The 27461-nt window shown below is 34.2% G+C and overlaps 1 protein-coding gene across 1 annotated transcript in view; it reads left to right on the top strand.

The window, feature by feature from the left end:
• Positions 1 to 4937: 4937 nt before the first annotated feature.
• The window catches only part of ADAM2 (ADAM metallopeptidase domain 2), a 135180-nt gene continuing 112656 nt past the window's right edge, over positions 4938 to 27461 (top strand). The window contains exons 1-4 of the mRNA XM_044268200.1: positions 4938 to 4989; positions 5489 to 5565; positions 10543 to 10598; positions 21999 to 22077. Coding sequence (XP_044124135.1) covers positions 4938 to 4989; positions 5489 to 5565; positions 10543 to 10598; positions 21999 to 22077 — 264 coding nt within the window. The remainder of the gene's footprint in view (positions 4990 to 5488; positions 5566 to 10542; positions 10599 to 21998; positions 22078 to 27461) is intronic.

The following is a 27461-nucleotide window of genomic DNA, read 5'->3' as shown; positions in this document are numbered from 1 at the left end:
TGACAGTGATTTTATTTTTTTTTTAATTCTTATTTCAATTCCAGTTAGTTAACCTGCAGTGTAATATTTGTTTCAGGTATACAATATAATGGTTAAACACTTCCATACAACAGCTAGTGCTCATCACAACAACTTTTCAAAAAGGTAAACAATTTAAAGACAAGGGACATCTGGGTGCCTCAGTCAGTTAAGCATCTGACTCTTGATTTCATGCTTGCAGGGTCATGGGACCGAGCCCTACATCAGGCTCTGCACTCAGCAGGGAGTCTGCTTGAATTCTCTCTCCCTCTTTCTCTGCCCCTCCTACAACAAATAAATAAATCTTTAAAAAAAAGAACAGAAAGACAAAAAACAGGAAAAAATAGAAAAATTCTAGCAAGATGAGAGAAGTAAACTTAACATATCTGTATGAACAGTAAATGAAATAGACATATTGCTTCCATTAAAGCTAAATATTGTCAATCTAGAGTTAAAAGAAAGCTATATGCTGCTTACAAATACACATATATACTTAATTTTTAAAATTTATTCATTTATTTATTTGACAGAGAAAGAGATCACAAGTAGGCATAGAGGCAGGCAGAGAGAGAGGGGGAAGCAGGCTCCCTGCTGAGCAGAGAACCTGATGCAGGGCTCGATCCCAGGACCCTGGGATCATGACCTGAGCTCAAGGCAGAGATTTTAACCCACTGAGCCACCCAGTCGCCCCGACACATATATACTTTAAAAATAAAAATACACTTTTATTACTTTTAATGTAAAATAAAACATAGATGCAGAAAACCAACACATGAATGCATTTTATGAGATGCCATCCCTGTAATCCAGATGAAAAACAGAACTATCCCAGTCACCCAGCAGCTCCTCTCTGTGCTCCCCTCAGTCACACCCACCTCCCTGACCAAAGTGACATCCAGCAGATTTCATAACAATTATATCTATATGTCTTTATTGTTCTGTCACCCAAAAGCATCCCTGGGCATTATGATTTAATCTTGTCCTTTGTGTTTTCTACAGTTCATAATACACTAAGTTTCTTTTAAATTTCAGGTTTCCCCTTCATCCCCTCTTTGCCTTATAACATTTTTTTCTTTAAAGATTTTATTTATTTCTTTGACAGACAGAGATCACAAGTAGGCAGAGAGAGAGAGAAGGAATCAGGTTCCCCACTGAGCAGAGAGACCAATGTGGGGCTTCACCCCAGTACCCTGGAATCATGACCTGAAGGCAGACATTTAACTGACTGAGCCACCCAGGCACCCTCCCTTATAAATTTTTTAAAAATTTTATAATTGGAAATTTGAACCTCTTAATCCGTTTCACTTATTTTACTCCCCTTATAATTTATTTCCTAAAGGCCCCAAGTGTTTGAATTGTAGTTTCATGTAATTTCTCCTGGTCTGAATATTGCTATTTGTGTATTCACAGTGTTGTTTACCCTTCTCTGTAAATATAAGGACACACTTATAAAGTAAAAGAATTTTTAAAAATATTCCATATAAATTCTAATCCTGAAAAAACAAACCTGGGTATAGAAGTATGAGACAAAATAGAAAATGACAAGGAGTATTACAAAAGGCTAAAAGTGATATTCATAATGATAAAAGTCATACATCAAGAAGACAAATCATCCTTAAATGGGCCTATATAAAATAGCGTGTCTTGGAAATATAAGAACACAAGGGACTAACAGAAATATCTACTATCGTAATTGAGTATATTTAAAGAACAAGCAGGCAAAAGAATTAGCAAAGCTGTAAAATATTTGAAACTCTATTATCTAAATTGACCTAATTGATATTTATAGAATAATAGAGCTCACAGATGAAAAAATCCACACTCTCCTGAAGTTTACATGGAACTGTCTATCCATAATGAACCATCTAATGAACAATGAATCTTCTCTCAGTGAATTACGATAGCTTAAAATGATTCAGAGTATGATCTGTGACCACAATTGAATTAAATTAGATAATAATAAGAAAAATGTAAGTGGAACACCCTCAAACTTATGGAATTTAAATGGCACATGGGGTAAAGTGGAAACCATGATGTGATTTAGAAAATATTTTGAAGGGGCGTCTGGGTGGCTCAGTGGGTTAAAGCCTCTGCCTTCGGCTCAGATCATGATCTCAGGGTCCTGGGATCGAGCCCCGTATCAGGCTCTCTGCTTAGTGGGGAGCCTGCTTCCCTTCCTCTCTCTCTGCCTGCCTCTCTGCCTACTTGTGATCTCTGTCTGTCAAATAAATAAATAAAATCTTTAAAAAATAAAATAAAATTTAAAAAAAAAGAAAATATTTTGAAATGACTATTAATGGAAATAAAGCCTATCAACATATATTGAATATAATGCATATAAATATGGTGATAAATTTAAAGTGATGGTAGATGAACATTTATAGTTTAAAATATATATTTTTAATTTTAATTTTTTTTTTTTTTAGATTTTTATTTACTTATTTGGCAGACAGAGATCATAAGTAAGCAGAGAGGCAGGCGGAGAGAGAGTGGGGAGACAGGCTCACTGCTGAGCAGAGAGCCTGATACTGGGCTTGATCCCAGAACCCTGGGATCATGACCTGAGTCGAAGGCAGAGGCTTAGCCTACTGAGCCACCTGGGTGCCCCTAAATGTATATTTTAGAAAGAAGAATGGCTTAATATGAATAAGACAAACTTCCATTCTTAAAAGCTAGAAAAAGAACAAATTAGACCCAAAGTAGAAAAAGGAACACAAGAGCAAAAATCAGTAAGACAGGAAACAAACAAATACTAGGAAAAAAAACCCCAAACTTGGTTATTTTAAAAGTTAATAAAATAATAGACTCAAAGAATGAATAAAAAATGTAGAGAAAAATCACAAAATTATCAATACTGAGAATGAAAAAAAGGGTTTTGTAGAGATTCTATACAGTTCAAAGGAGGATAAGGGAGATGAACAACTTTGGCCAAAATATCTAACAACTCAGAAGAAATAGATAAAATTCATCAGAAACAACTTTTCTAACACAAAGAGAAAGAGAATATCTGAATATATGTATTTTTTAAAAATCTGATTTCATAATTTAAAAAGAAAGTCTCTCACAAAATTCTAAGTCTAAATCACTCCATTTCTAAATTCTAAGAAACATGAGAAGAAGAAATGTTAACAGCATTACACTAACTCTTTCAAAGACTAGAGGAAGGAATAACATTTCCTAGTTTCTTTTATAAGGCCAGCATAAATCTGGTACAAAAACTGACAAGCTTCTTACAATTAAAGAGAATTACAGACATATATTTCTAATGACTATGGATACAAAAATGCGAAACAAAATGCTGACCAATCAATCCAGCAAAATGTAAAAAGATAGTACATCAAATAATATGTACCCCAGCATACAATTTGTTTCAACACTAGAATGTTAATAATTTTAATTCACTAAATTAACAGAAAATGAAGAAAGCTATATGATCACCTCAATTTACATAACAAGAGCTTTTTTGAAAAATAGAAAGAGTTGGAGATAGCAAAGGGGGGGTGTGGGAGAGGGGGCATGGGGGGAAGAGTAGAAGGAAAGAGAGAGAGAATCCTAAGTAGGCCCCACACTCCATCACGAGGCTTAATATCATGACCCTGGGATCATGACCCAAGGTGAAAGTGAGAGTTGGACACTCAACTGACAGAACCACCCAGGTGCCCCTATAACAAAAACTTTAGATAAAATTCACATTTGCAGTAAGACACATATGAAAATCCCAGCAAACTTGGGAGAGTAAATTTCTGAATAGGAATGTGTATGTACAAAAATCCACTGAATGTAAGCCCTAGTATAGAAGATACTTGTAAACCATGATATCCAACAACAACAAAAAATTATATCTGGAATGTATTAATAGGCTCAACATACAATAAGAAAGGGACAAGGCCACACAATTGAAAAATAGACCAACATCTTAAATAAGCATTATTTACCAAATAAAGACCAGTAAATATATACAATTGTGCTAAAGTTTATTAATAACTGTGAAAATGCAAATTAATGAATATAATGGAATAAAAAACAAACAACCCCCCCCCAAGTCCAGGTACTGATATGAAATAGAATTCTCATACACTTCTGGTGAAAACCTAAATCAGTACAACAATCTTGGAAAACTTGGAGGTATCTATAAACATACCCTGTGATTCAGTAACTTCACTTTAAAAATATATGTGAAGGAAATCACTACATACATTCACCAAAGAAATAAAATAGCCAAATATGATTTTTAATAGCCACCACCATAAATAAACAAGTTAATCATCAATAAAATATAAAAACAGTTGGCGTTATATTCATTTAATGGGCGATAAACACCTATGAGGAAAAACGAAAGTTATCACTCTTCACAGTATGGATGTATGGATGTAAAAGACTACATGGTGATTGGTTCCATTTATGTAATGTTCAAAAACAAACAAAACTATGATGGTAGCGATAATGATCGTCATGGGGCACTCTGTGGGTTTTGGTGGTTCTATGTTTTATTTCTTGATCTGAATCTAGGTGTTAATTACACTGGTTTGTTCACTTGAATATTAATCGAATAGTTAGCCTATGGTTTGTAGAATATATCTATATAGATATATAGATGTCTTCAATGAAAAGTTCTGTAAGAAGTGCGTATGAATCTTCCTGCTCATTAACTGTTTCTTCAGCCCTGTGGTATGGGAGTGATTCTGCTCTTCTGTTAGCCCCCAAAGCGGCGTCAAACTGATTCGAAGTCTTCTGCACAGACTTAAGGGCCAAGACAGCCTATGTTCAACAGTGCACAGCACCCACTCTCTCACCCACCTCTGCTCTCACAGCCGACTGGCTCTTGCTGGGTGCGTGACCAGGAAGGCTCTCCTCGCGCTCCCAACTGCCCTCCAGGAAAGCCAACTGCCATATTCGGGCTGGCATCCGTACATGAAGCCATGTTGTGTTTACTACTTCTTATCGGGCTCATCGGGGTCCAGACAGACAATAGTAAGTAAAAAAACCCTTTCTTCTCACATTTTGGGAATGTCAATTCTCCTCTCCATTTTTTTTCTGAGATGCCAGGTATCCCTGGGAAACTGCTTTCTTGTAGGGGCTCTGACTCTGTAAGCCAGACCCCACTACCGCATCACCTCCCCCAACCAAAATCCACATTGAATGGAAGGGGACTTTCCCACTCGTCTTGGTACCATATGAAAGATGAGATGTGCCATGGTTTAAGTGAATGTATCAAGGTTAGAATTTCATTTATTATTCTGCATTCTTGACCTGTAGACTCTGTAGTTGGAAAAGTCCCAAAGACCTGACTTTATTTGTACTGAATTTCTCTTTAAAGTCTTGTAATTCTAGGAAGAAGTGGGAATCGAGTGTATTTGAAAAGATAGTTTTAAAAAAGGTAGCAGGTGAAAGATTACAGATATAGATGAGGAAATAATGGAGGAAGCTATGGAGTGATGGTGTACTCTAATAAAACATTTGTACTTTGCAGATTCTGAAAGACTACGTGTGCAAATTACAATACCAGAGAAAACACTGTCAATATTAAGTGGAGGAGTTGAATCACATGTAATTAAGCACTAGCATTTTTCACATTCTAAAATGATGCGGATTTTTTTTTTTTTTTTGGTAAGAAGTAAACTGGGCATTTTCATCCATGCAAACTTGGTGAATTTTATATTTATACCTGGTTTTCTGTAAGTGGAAAAGCCCTTTTGGAAATGAACCAAGATAAACCATGCTTCATAGAAATGTGGTATAGTGATGCTTATTATCAAAGCCCCAAGTCCCATCATTTAAATCTGTTTTCCTCTTGAGTGCCTTTGAATAATCATTGACCTGATCCATCTAGACATTCTCTTCTTACTAGGCTATCTTTGAGGGTTTTTGTCTTTGTTAAGTAAGCCCATGGCTTCCTTATACTGTATAATTCATTTCATTTAATGAAGTTTATATGACCAGTTTTTCCATCTTGATTGCAAATATGTTAATTATTAAGACTTTTTTCATGCCATCTTAGTTCGTCTTGGTTCAGGGTATTAGGTTTTGTTTTCTTTGAATTAGAAAATATCTTTTTTTTTCCTTTTTACTAATTTCTGGAATCAATCCAAGATGTGAAATGTGTTTTTTTCAAATATCACACCTTAATTTTCTTTTTGGTTGGGTAGTAAATGTTCTGGTAATTTGAGTGCAAATATTTCCTTACCAACTACCCACTTGTCACCTTAACTTACAAACTTAAAAATTTCAATATATCATTTTAAAAGGAATGCATATTTATGAAAACTTAGATTTAACCATTTAAATAGAAAAAAAAGTGAGGCATTTAACAGTATTTTGAGAGAGTTTTATTTTTCAATGCAAAAATAATATGGAATTGCTTGCTCTTATTAGAAAATATATACAGAATCTGCTTAGAAGGAAATATCTTCAACCAGGCATCACCACCTTCTATGATAGTAATTCTCATAAGAGAAGTACTAAAAAAATTACCTGTCCTCAACTTTCAAATTTACGAGGGAAAAAGTTTGACTGTTTTGTTAATGTCTCTATCCCCCATGTCTAGAATAGTGCTGAATACATAGTATTTTTTGAATTAGTGAGGCTATATTGTACTTATGGATTTAATAATTGCTATAAACATAACATAGTGTATGTTAATAACTTATAATTAATAAATAAATGATATAATTTATGAGAAGATACTCTTCACTAAAAGTTCTAAAAAAACCTGAACAGTCTGTCTAGATGTGAAAAGTATAATGAAAGTGGGAAAAAAAATCAAGACTTAACAGTAGACCAGAATCAACTAAAGAGATCAGAAAATGCAACATATGAATGACTATGGGAGAAGAAAGATAGAATTGGAAGCTTAAGTATATAATAACTGATATTCCTGAAAGAGGGGGAAAAAACCTGGAGAAGAGGCTATATTAAACATATAATAACTGAGAAATTATAGAAAAAGAGTATCTTTAGATGCAAGTATGACAACACAGAATAAATAGAAATCAGTATAGACAAAACCCTAACATAGTGAAATCAGAATACCTGACATCTACTTGGATATTATAAAAGAGGAGTAAAACAAGAACAAAGAATAAGAATCAAATATTGAAACTAAGTAGAAATGTAGAACAAAAAAATAAGGAAAAAAACACATACACATATTTAATAATAATTTTATTGGTAAATAATGTATCTTTGATGAAGGTTATATTGCACATATATATACACATATAAAGGTAAATACTTTTTAGGATATAGTCAACCTTTATTGAAAGACATTAGATTCTTTCCCTCTCCCTCTGCTCCTCTTGCTTGCCCCCTCTTTCTTTCTCTTTTTTTAACATAAATAAATAAATCTTTAAAAAAATTATACAACCACTAATAAAAATGGAAAAATAAAAAATAAATCATGTTGGAAGTCAAGAATATGCAGTATTTTCTTGGGCTAATTTTCACCAAATCTATATAGATTGACTGCTGTTCCAATAAGAAATTTTATGGAAATTGGCAGGTTGATTCTAAAATATGTATGGAAAGGTTAAAACTAAAAAAATTAATAATTTTGAAGAACAAAACAGTGATTCACTTTGGTTTAATTTCAAAACATATTTTAAAGTTTAAGTAATATAATATGATAATTCTAAGGGACAAATAAATTAACAGAAAGAGTGCCTCCTGAAGACCCACACATATACAAACTTACTCAGTTCAGTGGTAGCAATGAAATCATTGGTTAAAAAACGTACTAGTTAATAAATGGTGAAGGCACAGTTGATTAATGATATAGAATAATGATAAAGTATATATTAATGCTACATTACACACCAAAATTGCTTCAAGATCATTTAAATGTATACATCTGAGAGTAAAACACTAAAAATTTGGAAGACAAATAAAAGATTATTTCTAGGACCTTATAATAGGGAAGAATTATACCAGAAAGGAAAAGGAATACAAATACTTAAATGAATGATTAAGGAATATCTAGATTCAAAGATAAAAATAAATAGATACCATAAATAAAGTGAAAAATATTCCAGACACACAGAAGATATTTGAAATCCATATAATACAGAAAAGGTATCCAGAATATATGAAGAATTCATACAAGTCATGGGGCGCCTGGGTGGCTCAGTGGGTTAAAGCTTTTCCTTTCAGCTCAGATCATCATCCCAGGGTCCTGGGATCGAGCCCCACACTGGGTTCTCTGCTCAGCAGGGACCACTGCTTCCCCACCCCCCTCTGCCTGCTTCTCTGCCTACTTGTGATATATGTCTGTCAAATAAATAAATAAAATCTTTTTTAAAAAAAGAATCCATATGAGTCAATAATATAAAAAACAAACAAAAAATAGAAACGTACAAAGTTATAAATGACAAGGGTTGAACTTGAGAGGGTAATAATTATCAAACATATATACAAATCAGGATATTTATAAGGAATTGCCAAGTAAACACAATAAGTTACTATTTCACATCAGCAATGGCAAAAGTTGACTCTTAATAAAAAATGCAGTTAGAGGAGATGGATAGAAGGATAATATTAACTCACTTTTTGTGAATGTCTACATTGGTACAACAAATTTGCAGATTAATTTTAAGCTTGAAGTGAAGTTGTAAAAGTACTTTTCAATAAAAGAAGTTCACTCATAGGTTTAGTTTAACATATCTAACAAAATTGCACAAAGATATATGTCTAAGATTATTTATTGGGCCATTGCTTAAAATAGTGATGAAAGAAAACTAAACATCCATTGACAGCATAGTGAATAAACTGTGCTATATTCATATGACACGCTATACCATCAATGGCATACTATACCATCAAAAAAATAAATTAGAAAGCTATATGTATTGGTGATGATGACGATAGCAATGTTTGCATTGTGCTTATTGTATGAGATAGCGTTTCAAGCAGAGATGTAATCCAGCAATGAAATACGTAATTTGTAGGATTACATCTATGAAGAACAAAAATTTATGCAAAAAATTAAACATCCATAATTAGTATAAATATAAAAATATGAATGGGAATGATAAACATGAAATTCAGGATGTTGGTTAGCTGGAGTGTAAGAAAGGGAATTGATCATGGGATGAGAGAGTACTTAAAATTGCTTTCAAATACTTGCAATGCTCTTAATTTTTAACATAGACATTAGTGACAGGCATTTTATATGATTTTCTGTCATGTTTATATGTCCAAAATATATAATAATTAAAAATAATAATTAATCGTGGCTTATAGAGGAGATCAAATGCCTTTGAAAAAAAATCATGCATAAAGTTGAAATATTGAAAGGTTTTTCTCCTAAGATCAAGAAAAAGATATGGATGTCCACTATTACCTTTTCTATTTATCCTTGCCTGGAAATATTAGCCACTGCAGTAAGGAAAGAAAATAACAAAAATTGAAAATAAGTATAATAATTAGAAAATATAATGCTATCATTATTTACAGATTAAATAATTCTCTACAAAATAAAATAAAAAATAATCTAGAGAAAATTAGAAATAGCATAATTTAGTAAATTCTTTAAAAACAAGATCAGAACACAACAAAACAAAAAGAAACAAGATCAAAACAAAAATCAATTGCATTTCTATTCTGCAGAACAAAACTATAAAATGAAACTTTTTTTTAACAATTTTTTTTTAAAGATTTTATTTCTTTGGCAGAGACAGATCACAAGTAGGCAGAGAGGCAGGCAGAGAGAGAGGAGGAAGCAGGCTCCCTGCCAAACAGATAGCCTGATGCGGGGCTTAATCCCAGGACCCTGAGATCATGACCTGAGCCGAAAGCAGAGGCTTTAACCCACTGAGCCACCCAGGCACACCTAAAATGAAACTTTAAAAAAGAAAATTTTACACTACATAAAAATCAAAATCGAAATCTAACAAAAATAAGCAAAGCCTCCTCTCTGAAGACAATAAAACAAGATGAGAAGAATTAAAGGCTTAATAAATAGAATATATCCCATGTTATTGGATTGGAAGGCTAAATAATGTAAAGATGTCAAAGCTACCCAAATTGATCTACAAAGACTGAATTGCCCATTTGTGAGACATCATTTCTTAATCTTACTATTAATAAAATAAGTCAATGAGTTTTGATCCAAACTTGGAATGAATTTTATAAAATCTGCAAATATGTGCTGTTAAATCTTTGTTCTACCATATAAATTTTGTGTTGAATAATTTCTACTCTTTCATTTTAAGCATAAGTTTTGCAGTGACTTCATTAAACTAATGTAATTATTGGATAAAAACCAATTTTTCAGATTCAAATGTTTTATTAGCTACATTTGAAAATTAACAAATAAGAAATAACAAATCATATTCTTCCATTATATTTATTATGAAAGCCAATATTTAAATATCAAGTTTCACTGAAATAAATCAACATTAAATTATAAATTATCCTCTTTTTGCTGTATTCATGTGCTTTGAATGTAGTTAGCATTGATATAAAATGATAGTGTTCCTTTCTAACATTCTTCTCACTTTTCTTTGCCTTTTTAATATACTCTTCTTCTAGGTGTCCTACAACATTATGATTGAAGGAAAAACATACACGGTGAACCTAATGCAAAAGTAGGTGTTTTATATTATTTTGTCATCTCTATTCTAATTATTGTTTATAATTAATCCAGAGTCTAATTATTTTGTATTTCTAGATGTTCCTAGTTACTGACTATTCATTTGAAAACATCTTGAATTTTAGTGTGGAAAGAATAGTGGTAACTAGGGCGCCTGGGTGGCTCAGTGGGTTAAGCCACTGCCTTCGGCTCAGGTCATGATCTCAGGGTCCTGGGATCGAGTCCTGCATCGGGCTCTCTGCTCAGCAGGGAGCCTGCTTCCTCCTCTCTCTCTCTCTGCCTACTTGTGATTTCTGTCAAATAAATAAATAAATCTTTAAAAAAAAAAAAGAATAGTGGTAACTAAAAGAAAATTACTTAACACATCATATCAGAATGTATTTAGGACTTAGAATATAAGTGTAATTAACCAAACTCAATCCCATGCCAGTTGATGAATTAGGAAAAATAAGCACATCATACTAAGGAATAAATAAAATTCAGAATTGTAATGGTACTTCTTAAATGGTAAAAATAGGAATTTCAGAACTCTAATTTGTTTTTAAAACTGTGTGAAATTGTTTTTCTTTTTTCTCTCCAAATTTTTATTTAAAATCCGGTTAGTTAATACATAACGTAATATTAGTTTCAGGAGTAGAATTTAGTGATTCAACACTTAACATATAACAACTAGTGGTTATCACACGTGCCCTCCTTAATCCCTATCACCTATTTTGCACATCCCTCACTCACCTCTGGTAACCATCAGTTTGTTTTCTATAGATAAATCTCTCTCTCTCTCTTTTAAGATTTTCTTTATTTATTTGACAGAGATGACAAGTAGGCAGAGAGGCAGGCAGAGAGGAGGAAGCAGACCCCCTGCTGAGCAGAGAGCAGATGCGGGGCTTGATCAGGGGCTTGATCAGGGGCTCGATCCCAAGATCCTGGGATCATGACCTGAGCCAAAGGCAGAGGCTTTAACCCACTGAGCCACCCAGGTGCCCCTCTATAGCTAAGTCTCTTTTATGGGTTTGCCTTTCTCTCTTTTTTCCCCCTATGTTAATCTGTTTGTTTCTTGAATTCCACATATGAGGGAAATCATATGGTATTTATTTGTCTTTCTCTGACTGACTGATCTCGCTGAGCTTAATACATTGCTGGCTCCATCCAGGTCATTGCAAATGGTAAGATTTCATTTTTTTTTAATGGATGAGTGATATTCCATTATATAGATATACAACCTCTTCTTTATCCATTTATCAATTGATGGACATTTGGGTTGTTTCTGTAATTTAGCTACAGTAGGCAATGCTATTATAAATACTGGGGTGCATGTATCCCTTTGAATTTTTTGTATTCTTTGGGTAAATAGCTAGTAGTGCTATTGCTGGATTGTAGGGTAGTTCTATTTTTACCTTTTTGAGGAACCTCCATACTGCTTTCCAGAGCAGCAGCATCAATTTGCATTCCCATCAACTCTGTGACAGGGTTCCCTTTTCTTTGCATCATTGCCAACGTCTTTGTTTCCTGTGTTGTTATTTTAGTCATTCTGACAGGTGTGAGGTAATATCTCATTGTAGTTTTGATTTGTATTTCCCCGATGATGAGTTATGTTGATCATTTCATGTGTCTGCTATTTCATGTGTCTGTTAGCCATCTGTGTCATCATAAGTTGTATATTCTATATTTTTTCCTAATATTAAAAAAGTTGGCTTCTGAATAGCAGTATATTTCTTAAGCTCTGTCTTTTTTTATATTAGGAAAAAAGAGTATAGAATATACAATACAGCTGATGATGATATAATTGATGATTTGAGTATACAATAGAGCTGATGATGATATAATTGATGAATTGAGTATTACACACCCTACAATTAATGCTTTCTTCATGCATACAAGCAAAATACTCTTAAGGAAGAACCATCACAAAGTCTTTTAAGAGTAACCATATTCTGAATGACTAGCATGATAAAATTAGAACATAATTACAAATGTTTAATCAAAGAGGAACCAGCTTTTTGGAAATTAAGTAAGAGTTACCTAGTAAGTCTTGGCTTAAAAAATTTCAAAATATTGTTGCAAAAAGTGAAAAAAGTAGTCACAAATAGAACTCAACTTTTTAGATCTGACCAAAACTATACAAAGTAAAACGTAAAAACTTTCTTCTCCTTTTTTTTTTTTTTTTCATTTTAATGCAACAGATGAGAATATAGTGAGTAAGCCTGTGGTGAAGAGGAGACAGAATAATGTATGTCCAGGGAATCCCTGCTGGTGGAGTCACAAAGCCTTCAGTGACCACTGTCCCAGGGACTCAGGGTGTCTTGACAGGTAGTTGGCTTCAGGCTTAGTCAACAGTTTATATACAAACAGTGATGTCACTTGCACTCTGAACAGCCTATGAAGCTTTGACTGTGTGCAGAGCTAGCAGCAATCTGTGCTTTGTCACAGAAACTCCACAGTCCCCTACAGCCTTCAAACACACAAAATTAGAACACCAGTTTTACCACATTGCTCAAAGGTGTTCCTGCCAAACTCAGGAATGGTTCTAGATTAAAATATTGAAGGTAATACTACAGGCAAACTTCATTTTATTGTTCACATACTATATGTTTTACGTATTAAGGGTTTTTGTGGCAACCCTATGTCAAGCAGTGGCTTCATCCCATTTAGTGAATCCATTTAGCTGGCTCCAATGTTTATATAATTCATCACCTAAGAATTTCAGCAGTGATGGGGCTATTTGTAATCCATTCCACATCTGTATGAGATGTAGTTTAGGGTTTTCATTTTTGCATGTGATGCTCCTTTTGCCATTGTCAGGATTGGGTAGCTTCATTTTCTCCATTGTCTATAGACAGCAGGTATTGATTTTTTTCTCCTTCTGTTTAAAAATTGTGAGGATATTTCTAGCTTTATACCCTTTACTGGAAAGTCCACAGTGTGTTCTCATGCTAGAGACCAGAGGCCATTTAACCCTCTATCCATAAGGCCACAGTTCTGGTCCAGATTCTGTCCTTGTTTGCAATGCCACCTGCTCACTCTTTTAGCTGCAGCATTAGTCTTTTATTTTTTTGATCATTCTGTTTAATAATTTTTAAAAAGATTTTATTTATTTATTTGACAGGCAGAGATCACAAGTAGGCAGAGAGGCGGGTGGTGGGAGAGGGAGGAGCAGGCTTCCTGCTGAGCAGAGAGCTGGATGTAGGGCTCGATCCCAGAACCCTGGGATCATGACCTGAGCTGAAGGCAGAGGCTTTAACCCACTGAGGCATCCAGGCGCCCCATTTGATCATTCTGTTTAAAGCAAGAATCAGTACTCCTTTGGCACAGGGCAAACATTTTAGAATGGGCTCCATATGGTCTCTCTTGCAACCACTCAGTTCTGCTATTGTGAAAGCTGTCATAGGGAATATGCAGATAGACGGATATAGCTATATTCTAATATCACTTTATATAAAAAAAAAAGTGGTGGGTTGGGTTTGGCCTATAGGCCATACTTTGTCAACATATTTTATTGTCTAAAATGTAGTACCATATTTAAAAATGGTTAATGGTTAATTGGTCATTTCTGAATGATGAGAGTGGAGATGGAAATAGGGGATTGGATCTTCTCTCTTTCAGAAAAATCACTACCAATTACCTTTATTTAATTGTTGTCTTAATATTCCTTATTGTACAATATATTAAGTACAAGTTAAAATATCTGAAATATGTTTATGCAGTTAAATGAATAACTACGAAATAAACATTCCTGTACCCCCTGATATTGACTGCCCTCCAAAAGCCATACAGATATCATTTTCCATCCCTGTAATTTGTAACTACTTTCTTGATCATTGTGTTAACCATTTCCTTGATTTTATTTAATTATCCTAAGTAACATATTTCTGTTTGTTTGCTTTGAATTCTAAATGAATCATAGCTTATTCTCCTACAACTTGTTACAGTCACTCAAAATAATGTCTGTGAGATTTATCAATGTTGTTAAAAGTAATTTTGACACTTGTTCCCTTCACCAAATTAGGGAAATTCTCTGTTATAATTTGCTCCAAAATACCTTCTGCCCCTCTCTCTTTTTCCTCTTCTTCTGGGATCCCAATTATTCTAATATTGTTTCATCTTATGGTATCACTTATCTCTTGAATTCTCCCTTTGTGGTCCAGTAATTGTTTATCTTTCTCTTTCTCATCTTCTTTATTCTCCATCATTTGGTCATTTGGTCTCCTATATCACTAATTCTCTCTTCTGCCTCATTTATCCTAGCAGTTAGAACATCCATTTTTTTTTTAATTGCATTTCACTGATTACAACTTGGTTAGATTTTAGTTCTTTTATTTCTCCATAAAGGGATTCTCTAGTATGTTCCATGTTCTTTTCAAGCCCAGCTAGCACCTTGATAATCGTCATTCTGAACTCTACTTCTGACATCTTACTAATGTTTGTATTGATTGGGTCCCCAGCTGTCGGTACTGCCCCTTGTTCTTTGTTTTTTTGAGGTGAGTTTTTCCACCCTGTCACTTTATCCAGATAAGAATAGATGAATGAGAAAAAAAAAATATTAAGAGTATCAATGCCCCGAGAAAAATATACACTAACCAAATCAGAAGAGACCTGAAACCAGCAGAGAAGAAAGGAGAAAGAAAAAGAAAAAAACAAAATTATATATATATATATAATTAAACTGGTGAATAGAACAGAGCCACACACTTGATTTGGGTGTATTTTGGTCTGTTAGAAGAAACTACCTCCAAAAAATTTAAAGAAAGAAAAACTTAAATATATACAAAAATAAGGGTAAACATGATGAAGGGATGGAATGTGGCTGTAAAGATGGAAATTAAAGAAGATTCTAAAAAAGGAATTGATAAGAAGTTGGTTGAAAAAAGAAAAGAAACGAGGAGAAGAATGTGATCAGGCTGGAGACTAGAACAAAGCTATGTGCTGATTTAGAGTATATTTTGATCTGTTAGAAGAAACTGTATTCCAGAATTTTAAAGAAAGAAAAACCTATATGTATACAAAAAATAAGGTTAAATACAATGAAGGAATAGAATATAACAATGAAAAAGTAAAAAAAAAAATTTAGAAAGGTATTGATAAGATAAAATAGTTAAAATGTTTAAAATAGGAAGAGAAAAATCAAAAGAATAAGAAAACAATAAAATTTAAAAATTTAACTTTGAAAGACTAAAGAATCATGGGGGAAAAAGCCATGAATTCTATGTTCTGTGTTCCCCTAACTCTGGAATTCCACAGTTCTCTTTGACTAGTGAACTTGATCTTGGCTGGATGTTCTTGCTGATCTTGGGGAGGGGCCTGTTGCAGTGATTCTCAAATGTCTTTGCCTGAGGCAGAATTGTACCACCCTTGCCAGGGACCAGGCAAAGTAATCCGCTTGGTTTTGCTTTGGGGAGCTTTTGTTTTCTGAGTGCTTTCTGTACAGCTTTGGAGGATGAGAATGAAAATGGCAGCCTTCCAATCTCTGGCCCTGTAGTTGCTGAGAGCTCAGGGCCCCACTCCTCAGTGTGCCTTCAGATAAAAGCAGTCAACCCCTCCCGTCTCCCTGGTCTCTGGACATACTCCATGCTTGCCCAGCCTGTGACTGAGCATTTCTATCTCTGGCACATGGCCGAGTTTGGAGTCTCCAAACCCAGCAGATTCCTGCAATGTGTTCCTATGCCACTCCTCCCGTGAAGGAAGGAGGTGGGTCTTCCCAGATCTGCCACTTAAGGGGTCCCTGCTCAAAGAGTGGCAGCCTGACTGTGCTTCAGATCATGGTTTAAGGTAATCCCAAGTTGGGAATCCACTGCTTGGCTCCATTTTGCATCTGGCTTTCCTCCTCTGACACCTAGGAGCTCTGCCACACTCATGTACCCCCAGTCTTCCTGTGACCCTGTGGGTCCTAAGACCACACTGTTCCCATGAGGGCTTCACCCCCTGCCTAGCCTCTGGAGAGACATCTCACAATGGAGCAGACTTCTTAAAGTTCTGATTTTACGCTCCGCTGCTCTACGGCTTGCTGGGAACTGGCCCCCCCCCCCCCCCCCCCCCGCCCAGGTCTATCTTCTTGTATTTCACCTCAAATTCACTTCTCTGCACATCCTACGTTCCAGAAAGTGGTTGCTTTCCTGTTCCTAGAATTGTTTCTCCTCTTCTCTTTGATCTCCTGTTGAGTGTGTTGGTGTTCTGCATGGTTTGATAGCTATCTAACTGAACTCCCAGGACCTGAGAATATTTAAATCTCTTACTCCTCCACCACTGTATTCCCAAGACATTTATACTTCCTAAAAAAGACATGTCTAATTTGACCTTTTCTTTCCTATTTTAAGGATTTCTTTTAACGTTTTGCCTTAAAAGCCTAAATCATGATGTGTTTTTCAAATAACTTCTATTTTATGCCTTCGGTTTTCATACTTATGGTATTTTAGTAAAGAGAATTTTTCTTTTGTGAAAAATTTTAGTTTTATCTAGTATAAAAAATGCCTCCTTACTCCAGGTGTTCTCTACATTATATGAATTTTGTATTATTGGTTTGCTTTTAATATCTTTGTGTTTATTTTGAACTTTATTTATAACTTCCTTAAAATAATTCTAAGTTGATTACTCATCACCATTTTTATTTTCCAGTTTAAAGATTTAAGGCTAACTTTTTTCTCCAAATACTGCTTAGTTGTCCCTTACATCTTTGGTTTATAGAATTTTCTCTAGTTTGCCATTAACAAACATTTTAAACTTAATATGACATTTCCTCTTAGGCCCATGAATTATTTCACTGTATCTCTAAACATCAATACTTGTGGCACTTTTCTAAGAATTATTTCTAGTAATTTTTAATCACAGAATATGCTCTGATTTCAATCCTTTAAAAGTTGAGGCTAACTTTGTGATGTGATATATATTCAGTTTTTGTAAATATTCTGTAGGTACTAGAAAATAGCATGTATCCTATAATTATTTACTATAATGTTCTTTTAAAATCATATCATGGAATTCTTTCATATTCAAAAATGAGTTTTCTATTTAGTAATATATGTATTAAAATCTTCCGCAGTGATTTTCAAATTGATTAATTTTTGAATTCCCTATTTTGAGATTGTAAATAATTAAGTAAAAATTTTAAATATTTACCTTTTTGATGAATAAAATGTTAACATTATGAAGTGGTTAGTAATTATTTTACATTTTATTTGATGTTTGTATAGTTGCACAAACTTTCTTTTGTTTAGTATTTGTAAACTACATTTTTCCTACCATTGTCTTTCAATTTTTATCCAGTCTGGATTTTCTTTTATTGAGTGAGATATTCTTTCTTTAAATGCAGTACAAATGATCATTTTTTACTTTGTAGTTATTATTCTTTTTATAATTTTTAAAGAAGTGATTGTCTACATACAGATACCCATCAAAGCTACTATTTTCTTTTAATGTTCTTATTGTTTTCACTTTCACAGTTAGCTCTAAAATTTATCCAGAATTGATATTTATGTGTTTTGTGAGCGTAAGAGTGAAGATTTAATTATTTTTTCATATTAGCATTGTATGGATTTAGCAAAGGCCATTTGGAAGAAAACACAACCTTCCTTCACTGCATTGTAATGTAATTGATGTCATAAATTGAATGACTCTGGACCCTTTTTTCTCTTCTGCTAGTTTATATATTTATTTTTGCATCCTATTGATCTATAAAATACCATACATACTAATTACAGTGAATTTATTACAGTTCTTGATGCCCAACCTTGTTCAAGAGTTTTAAGATGTCCTTGCTTTTCTTGACCCTTTGATTTTCCATATAATTTTTGAAGTCATTATTTTTCTTTTGTGCCTTTTATTTTATATTCTTTTTTATTATCTTCCTTTTAATGAATCTGTCATTTTATATTGTATAATTTCCAATCAAATTCTTTATTATATGTTCTTTTACTATTCTTTTAGTAGTTTATTTTGATTAACATGTTAATCTCTGAGTTATTGACACTAATATGCATTATTACTTTTATCAGTTACCCTGTATTGTCAAATTATTAAATCTTTTAATTCCATTTGCCTTCTTTTATGTGTTTATTATTTTTTCAACCCTTATAATCCTGATACTTTTAAACCCCAATGAGATTATTTTTGTACAGCCAACATTCTTTAAATTTAACCATAAATTTACTTATTCTGGTGCTTTTCATTTCCTTCCCCATTTCTGTTGCTATATGCAGTTAATTTATATATCTCTCTGGAATTATCTATATTTCTGTTGTGGGTCTGCTTTTTTAAAATTATATTGGTTTGTATTCATTGTTAAATTTTTACCAAACCTTCCTCTGAAATATTTTTTTGCTGAAGTAAATTCTAGGATGACATTTTTAAAAAGGATTTTAGCCTTTTAAACTTGTCATTCTATTGTCTTCTGACTTTCTTCATTTTTACAGACAAAGTAGTTGTCAGTCTTATTGCTGATTCTTTGAAGGTAACATCTTTGTTTTTCCTCTTAATAATCTGAAGATTTTATTGTGGTTTTCATTAGTCTTTTAAACAAAACACATGTAATTTTTCTTTGCTTTTATCATGGTTGAATCACATAGAGCTTCTTAATTCTGTATTATCATTTTTTTAAGGATTTTATTTATTTATTTGACAGACAGAGATTACAAGTAGTCAGAGAGGCAGGCAGAGAGAGAGGAAGGGATGTAGGCTCCCCGCTGAGCAGAAAGCCTGATACGGGGCTTGATCCCAGGATCCTGGGATCATGACCTGAGCTGAAGGCAGAGGCTTTATAACCCACTGAGCCACCCAGGTACCCCTCAGTTTAAAAAAAAAAAAAAAAAATTTGCTCTTGTTTTCAGAGAATTTAAGTTTAGCTCTTTGGCCACTCTGCATTTTCCAACACAGGCAAAAGATTTTACAGGGAGAGAAGTTATGTATTTGATATACCTCAAACATTTATTATTTACTCTCTAGGGGTACAGGACACCAGTGATTCAGCCTGTTTCTAGACATCCCAGCAGTTTTCTTGCCCAAACACAGACATTTGGCTTTTTCTTTCTTTTCCAAAAAACTGGTGCCTGCATATGACCAGCTAAACCTCTTTACAGGACCTTCTACTGAGAATCTGTTTCCTGGACCCCCTCCCCCACTGTGGGTCATATTATTTTTTTGGTATGACAAAAATGCAAAAAAAAAATCTTGCTCTGTTTATCAATGTTTGGCTCTTTGACCTTTTGCTTCCAACAAATCCAGACTGTCATGGTAGTCACAAATTTTTATATTACACTTACTAGAGAAATGAAATGGGATATCTATATTTACCCTTTCTTTTTATAAAGCCATTTCAGCATATCCATCCCATATTTACAAATAATATACTATCATGTGAATTCTCCATCTAATCTGTTGAATTCTTGTCACATTAGTTCAATATTTACTGACCATTTGCTATTTTACCAGTATTCTTCTAAGTACTTGAGATGCACTAGTAAACAAAATGGACAAGAATCTCTGTTCATATTATCAAATGAAACTAATAATGATATTAATGGCAAAGGAAAAATTAAATTTCCTTACCTGCCTATAGCCTAATGACAAGTCCTTGAAATAGGCAGAGTGACATTTCTCTAGAACTCTGCTGCCTTGATGTTAAGACTTTGTTAGGGGTGAAAGGCAATCTTAGTCCAACCCCCAGGATTGTGTAAGTCTACTTTAACATATAAAAATTCCTTCGGAAACTTCCTTTATCTCTATCCCCAAAGATGTATGTTGGTAGTCCTCCCACAAGTATATGACCCACTGATACACATCTGAGGGGGTCACAGGACTAAGGTTTTATTAGACAGTCATAAGTGAACTTTTCATAACAACAGCTAGCCCCTCAAGGTCCTAGAAACCTTGCTTCTAAAATTTCTTAGGGATTTACACTATTCCTAATCCCCTCCAAACTTTAAAGTATATAATTGGTGACTCCTCATGATCCCAGTTCAGCTCTCTCTGTCCACAGGTCCTCTCCTTGTGCTTTAATAAAACCACTTTTTTGCACCAAAATGTCTCAAGAATTCTTTCTTCTCTGGCTGTCAGCTTTGAACCCTAATCTCTTTCCTACACAAATATTGTAAATGAGTGGATTAGGAAGAATTTTAGAAGGTGATAAATAAGCAAAAATAAAGAGCAAAGTTAGAAGTATTGTTTGAAAATCCTATGTTTTGATAATTAGGAAAGTTGCATTTAAAAAATAAACTTACCCAGATCAGTCTCACTGAGAAGGTGATATATAGACTTGAAGTAAATGAGACAATTAACTATGCTGAAGAACATTCCAGGAAGGGGCAGCAACTGGTAAAAATACTCTGAGACAAACTTGTCTATTTATTTTTTTTTAAGATTTTATTTATTTGAGGGAGAGAATGTGGAAAATCACAACCACAGGGAGAGAAAGAGGGAGAAGAGGACTGCTTGCTGAGCAGGGAGCCCAATTCAGGTTCCATCCCAATGACAAAGTTCTAAAACGTAGGTGAGGTTCGGTGTGCTGAGGTCCGGAGCCGATGACCAAGAAAGAATTCTTGAGACATCTTTGGTGCAAAATGGTGGTTTATTAAAGCAAGGGGACAGGACCCATGGGCAGGAAGAGCTGCTGCCCCCCGGGGTTGTGAGAGATGACAGGTTTTATGTACCTTGAAGTTTAGGGGAAGGTGAGGGGAAGGGAGGTTTCAATGGAACTTTCATATGCTAAAGGTGCTGGGATACCGGAGGCCTTGCAGCTTGATCAATGTTGTCTTTTGGCGAGCCATTCACATTTCTGCTATCAAGCGTCTTTGTTAGTGAGATTTGGGTTTAGAAGAAATTTAACTTTATTTAGGGCTTGAGGAACTGAGTTATTTGCCTCTGGAAATTGTACTATTGATAAGATAACTTCTTTGTTTGTAGATCTCTAGGATATTTGTAAACCAAGGGAGACTCTGCCTTGCAGGTTTGTGATCTCAGCAAGTTAACTATTTGTTTCTCCTTTATGGCAGTCAGGGGTGCCTGAGGAATGTCACACATATTACTGAGGGAAGCAAGTGGAGAGGGGGTGCAAGGTGCCAGCTTTTGCTTTGTCTGCAGCCAGCCTCCTGCTCCCTCATCACCAGGACCTTGGGATCATGACCTGAGCCAAAGGCAGATGCTTGACCAACTGAGCCACCCAGGCACCCCTTGGTGATTATATTTTAAAAAACAGCCTAGAGGACAGTGTGATGGTAAAGTGAACGAGGAGAGGTCTAGACACCAGGATTTTTGAATAAAATTAGAATGAAGTCCATGTTTTCAGGACTTTCTATTTCTCCCTAACCCTGTCTTTCTACCTATCTATAATAAGTAGGATAAAATAAACACATTTTCAAGATAGGAGCTTAGAAAACAAATTCCCCATTAAATACATTTTATCTTTATTTTACAGAGCTTTTTTACCTAGTAATTTTAGAGTTTATGGTTATAATGGCACAGGAAGTATGAAGCCTCTTGAACAACAGCTTCAGGTATGACTTTTACTGTCTATTTTATCTTTATTATGTGTTTCTTTGTTCACCTTAATTAGGGTTGGCCTGTTAGAACACAAAGGGTTGGAGTTATGTTTTGTTTTAAAAGGAGGTTAACCATTTACTTTTGATGATGCTGTAACTGAACTAGCATGAGTTAGCTCCTTGGCGAATTACAGATAGAGACTACACCAGGTGGTTGTCATATAAAGGAAAATTTTTACAACAAATAAGATCATAGGGCCTAGCTCCAAAGCCTAAGCAAGAAGGAGCAGGTTCTTTTTATTTAGTGCTTAGGATGAAGATTCAGAAAGGAGAGCTTTGCCGTCGCATATAAAGGTAGGCATAAAGTTGTGCATGTGTCCTTAGAAAACACACCTATACACACATTTTATGCTTGTTAATGAAGCTTGTACTCCTCATAGGGTGGAGGTTTTAGCATTATAATGAAACAGAGGTAAGTGTTGGAGGGTTATGGGGATACTCAGAGAGTGTAAACTAGAGAGGATCTTGGGCTCTTGAGTAAAGAATGCAGAGTCTTGCTTATTTTACTACAGATTTATTGTTTCTGATATGGTTAGGCTAGTTCCTGGCCTGATTGAGACTTAGTTTTCCTATTCCCTTTGTTCCATTAAAATCCTTAACTACTGAGGTTTTTGCATTTCTTTGTAATTCTTTTTTTTTTAAATTTCTTTTCAACATAATAGAATTCATTATTTTTGCACCACACCCAGTGCTCCATGTAATACTGTGCCCTCCTTAATACCATTTCTTTGTAATTCTGATACCTCCTTGGAAGATCTGCAAAAACTGTTCTTGGGCAAATAGTGTTGGTAGGCACAGATCACAGAAAAGAGCTGGGGACCTAAAATGACTTCTCTTGTATCACAAAAGCTATATCTCATCTTTCTTTTTCTGGGGACCCTGCACTTTCTGCTTAAAATGTGTCTCAAGTTAGCCTTATTAAACAGCTGGTTAACCAAACCAAAAACAATTGTGGTCTTTAAGCTATTATTTCACAGTGATGTACATATATGTGCTTAAGTACATGTAGCAATACGATTGAAAATACCATGAAATACTTAAAGCGAAAAAATTGTGATTTAAATCAGGAAAGGTAAATCTGGGAAGAAGAGGAAAATCCAAAGGCTTGTCTAACATACGTTCAAGGATCAAATAAATACAAACAGAATTTCATGTGCATTTAAGAATATATTAAACTTTCATGTATTTGGAACGCTTGGAGTTTCATTTAATAATGTCTATAACTGGGCTTCCAGATGGCTCAGTTGGCTAAGCGACTGCCTTTGGCTCAGGTCATGATCCTAGGGTCCTGGGATCGAGTCCTGTGGTGGGTCCCTGCTCAGCCAGGAGCCTGCTTCTCCCTCTTCCTCTGCCCCTACCCCGGCTTGTACTCTCCCTCTCTCTCAAATAAATTAAAAAAAAAAAAAAAACTTTAAAAAATAAGATCTATAATTTGTTGTAAAAATAATTGAGAAGTATGCATAGAACTGCAGGAATTACTCTTGTCTGAAATGCTGTTCTTTTGTGAGAGAGAGACAGAGACAGAGAGCTACACAGGGCTATAGTATCCCATACCTGAATTTTATGTAATTCTGCCATAGTTAACACCTAACTCTGCTTCCTACTTCCCAGGAGGTATCCATGAGAGAGAAATGTATAATTTAAGAAGCAAAGCAATGAATGTTTTATTGATAACCTGAATGAAGTGGGTTGTTAGTGTCAGCTTCGAATGCAATCAATATGTGGTGCTGTATAGATAGCTTACATTTACTAAAGCTGCAAGCCTATTTCCAGTGCAGGAAAAATCAGGAAATTTTATTAAATTAGATTAAAGTAGGTAAATTTATTTTTAATGAAGTCTACAAATGATTTTTATCCTTCAACCTCATATTATCTTGGTAAATGCAGACTTATTTTAGAACAAATCAGTCCGTTATACATAGAAGGAATTTGTTACCAGTGCCTAGAGCTTAGAAGTATAAGCCATTCATCATTGTCATGGACTTTACAATCTCTATAGAACAAATAAATATTCATCATGATTAAAAGGTAAAATCACCAGAACAGCATAACAATTCAAAATGTGTTTGCATATAAAAACAAACCTCAAATTGCATCAGGCAGAAATTGACAGAAATGAAAAGAGAAACAGATAAATTATTAAGATAACTGAAGATTTAAATATTCTTTTCTCAGTAATTGAAAAGTAAGAAACTCAGCAAATCTTTTGGATTTTGAGTGGAACTATCAATCAACTTCATCTAATCAACAACTATAGGAGTGAACACACAGTTGCAACAGTATACATGTTCTTTTCAGTGCAAAGAGAACATTGAGCAAGATATAACAGAGGAAAACAGTGCAAGAAATGACAATGATTAGAACAGGAAAAACCAAAGAAAGAAATAGATTATTAATAATAATAATAAGCTCATTAATAATAATAATGAGCTTTTTGACTCCTCCATGAAAATTTTCTTTTAATGCTTACTTAAAAATAATTTTTTACTTATTGATTTAAAACCTTTCTAATTATTTATAATGCTGATATAACTGATTATTCCAAAGAATTAGAAATGTTATCAATCTGAGCAATAGAAACCACATTTAGAAGGAAGTAGACTAACCTGGTGGGAAGGTCCAGGTATTTTATCTTCATCTTAAAAAGTATGATTCGGGGCGCCTGGATGGCTCAGTGGGTTAAAGCCTCTGCCTTCGACTCAGGTCATGATCCCAGGGTCCTGGGATCGAGCCCCGCATCGGGCTCTCTGCTCAGCGGGGAGCCTGCTTCCTCTTCTCTCTCTGTCTGCCTCTCTGTCTTCTTGTGATCTCTGTCTGTCAAATAAATAAATATAAAAAAAAAGTATGATTCATACAACTGAAATGCTGCATGGGTCCACAATAAAAAAAATACAAAGAAATCCATTATGATGATATGCTAATGAAATATTAAAAAAATAAGATACTGTTTTAGTTTATGTTTAATTAATGTAAAGAAATCATATAGTAACTTGAACAGGGAAGGTATAATATAAAGAGTTATTAACTGTAACAGAGACTAGAATAAAAAATAAGTAAAGAGAACTCTAAAAAACATAGGAATACCAGATACAAGAAACAGCCAGCAGCCCTAGGACTGTAATGAAGAAGACAATGTTGTTATCCCAGCGTTGAGATCCAAACCTTGTTAGAAGGGACATAGCTGTGGATCTCTGAATAGTAGGAAGTCACAATGGTGTTGTACCAGTAGGAATTGCCATAGAATTTCTCTTTGGAACTTCCCAGAAATCTTTTTAGGGTAGTCAGGAAAGCTGTTCACAAAGAAGTATTTCACAAAGTTACTCTGCTGTGAAAGGAGAGAAACTTGAATTATGGGAGGAACCTAGAGGTTGATGGGTGCTAGTGAACATGATACACTGAAGGGTCTGTGTACTGGAGAATCACCCAGCACTGAGGGATCCTGGGGGTTCAATGAGCAGGACACTTACAGGAGATTTCCAAACTGGCACACTGGAACCAGGAGACATGCTCTCCTACACCCTTTACTGGCAAAACTTCAGAGCCACTTGGCAAAGAAGAAAATCATTTAGGGGCCTAGATTCATTTTCACAAAGCAGGTAAAAGATCTGTTAGAAACTGAGTGCCAAGACATCAATAATTGATTAAGTCTACAACTTTGACTTCAGCTTTGAAATGAAGTCAGCTTAAATGAAGTTAGCTAAATGAAAATTCAGCTTTAATTTGCACACATTTGAGCTCTGGTAAAGCAGCATAATTATCCCATATTTCTATTTAACAAGATTCAGCTACCCTTTTTACAAGTGAAGAAAATCCCACCCTTTCCCTCAACTGAGGAGACACACAATCACAAGAGCCATCATGTCCATTAATTAATACTATGTTAACTAGAGACTAAATTGTAAAGTTAACTTCCAACAGCTTGTAGGAAGAAGAAAAAAGAAAAAGGTTAGCATGTTAGGTATAATGGTGACAGGAGACATTCTCACTTCAACACTAATTCCTGAACCTATGTATTCTGGCTATCAGGAAACTATCATATACTGATCAGCCATAACCCCAGTCTTTCAGAGTACTGACTGGCATGGTAAATGACTATTTAATAACCTAGTATATCTTCCAACTAGGTTAGCTGCTTTCAACTGATAGAGTTATATGGTAAAGCATATGCTAATTTCAAGCACATAAACCCACTGATGTACTTTATTTTCTGAGAAATAAGTTTCTGTATCAAACAAAGACAGTTATAAAGATTTGTCATTTTTGTTTATCTTTTTAAAGAGTCACATTTTGGTTTTATTGATTTATTTTTTATCCTTATTTTATTTCATTCTAATCTTTTTTCTTTTCTTCTGCTTGATATTGATTTACTATCTTTTTTCCTGTGTCCTAGGTGGATTAAGGTTAGATTATTAATTTAAGATTTTCTTACATATAAATTTATCTCTAATTTAGCTACCTACCATACTTTTTAGTATGGTGTGTCTTCATTTTAGTTTATTTTAAACTATTTTTTGGGTTCATGGTTATTTCTCCTTTGACCCATATGGGTTATTTAGGATGTGATCTTTATTTTTTAGTTTTGCCAGATTTTATGTAAATGATTCTAAGTTCATGCAATTGTTATCAGAAAACATACGTTTATTATTTGTATACTTTTAAATTAATTGAGGCTTCTTTTATGGCCTAGCATATGGTCTGTCCTAGAAAATATTCCATGTGTTCATAAGAAGGTATATTCTGTTGTTGTTCAGTTGAGTGTTTTATAGATGTCTGTTAGGTTTCATTGGTTTATGGTGTTTTCAAGCTTTATACTTTCTTGTTGATCTTCTGCCTAGTTGTTCTATCCCTTACTGAAAATAAGATAGAAAAAGAAATCTCCAACCATAATTGTTGAATTGTCTATTTCTCCTTATATTTTTATTTTCTGTTTTGTTTTGTGCAATTTGGTGTTCTGTTATTTGGTGCATATATATTTACAGATGTTATATCTTCCTTGTGGGTTGAAACTTTTATTATTATAAAATGTTGCTCTTTTTTTCTAGTAACAATTTTTTGTTTTAAAGTCTATTTTGTCTGATATTAGAAATAGTCACTCTGATTTGCTTATGGTTGCTATTTGCATGATACATCTTTTCTCATTCTTTTTATTCCCCACCTATTTGCATCTTTGAATTTAAAGCATGGTACCCATCGATAGACTATAGTTGTGTCTTGTATTTTACCTCTTCTGACAATTTCTACCTTATACTGATAGACTCTATTTGATATATGGTTAACATACATCTATTTTTTACATCATGGTTTACTTCAGTAATTCCTTGAATATAATTATAATGTCT

The sequence above is a fragment of the Neovison vison genome, chromosome 11 (assembly GCF_020171115.1).
Source record: "Neovison vison isolate M4711 chromosome 11, ASM_NN_V1, whole genome shotgun sequence".
Lineage (NCBI taxonomy): Eukaryota > Metazoa > Chordata > Mammalia > Carnivora > Mustelidae > Neogale > Neogale vison.
The sequence above is the reverse complement of the archived record's forward strand: the minus strand, read 5'-3'. Positions and strand labels throughout refer to the sequence as shown.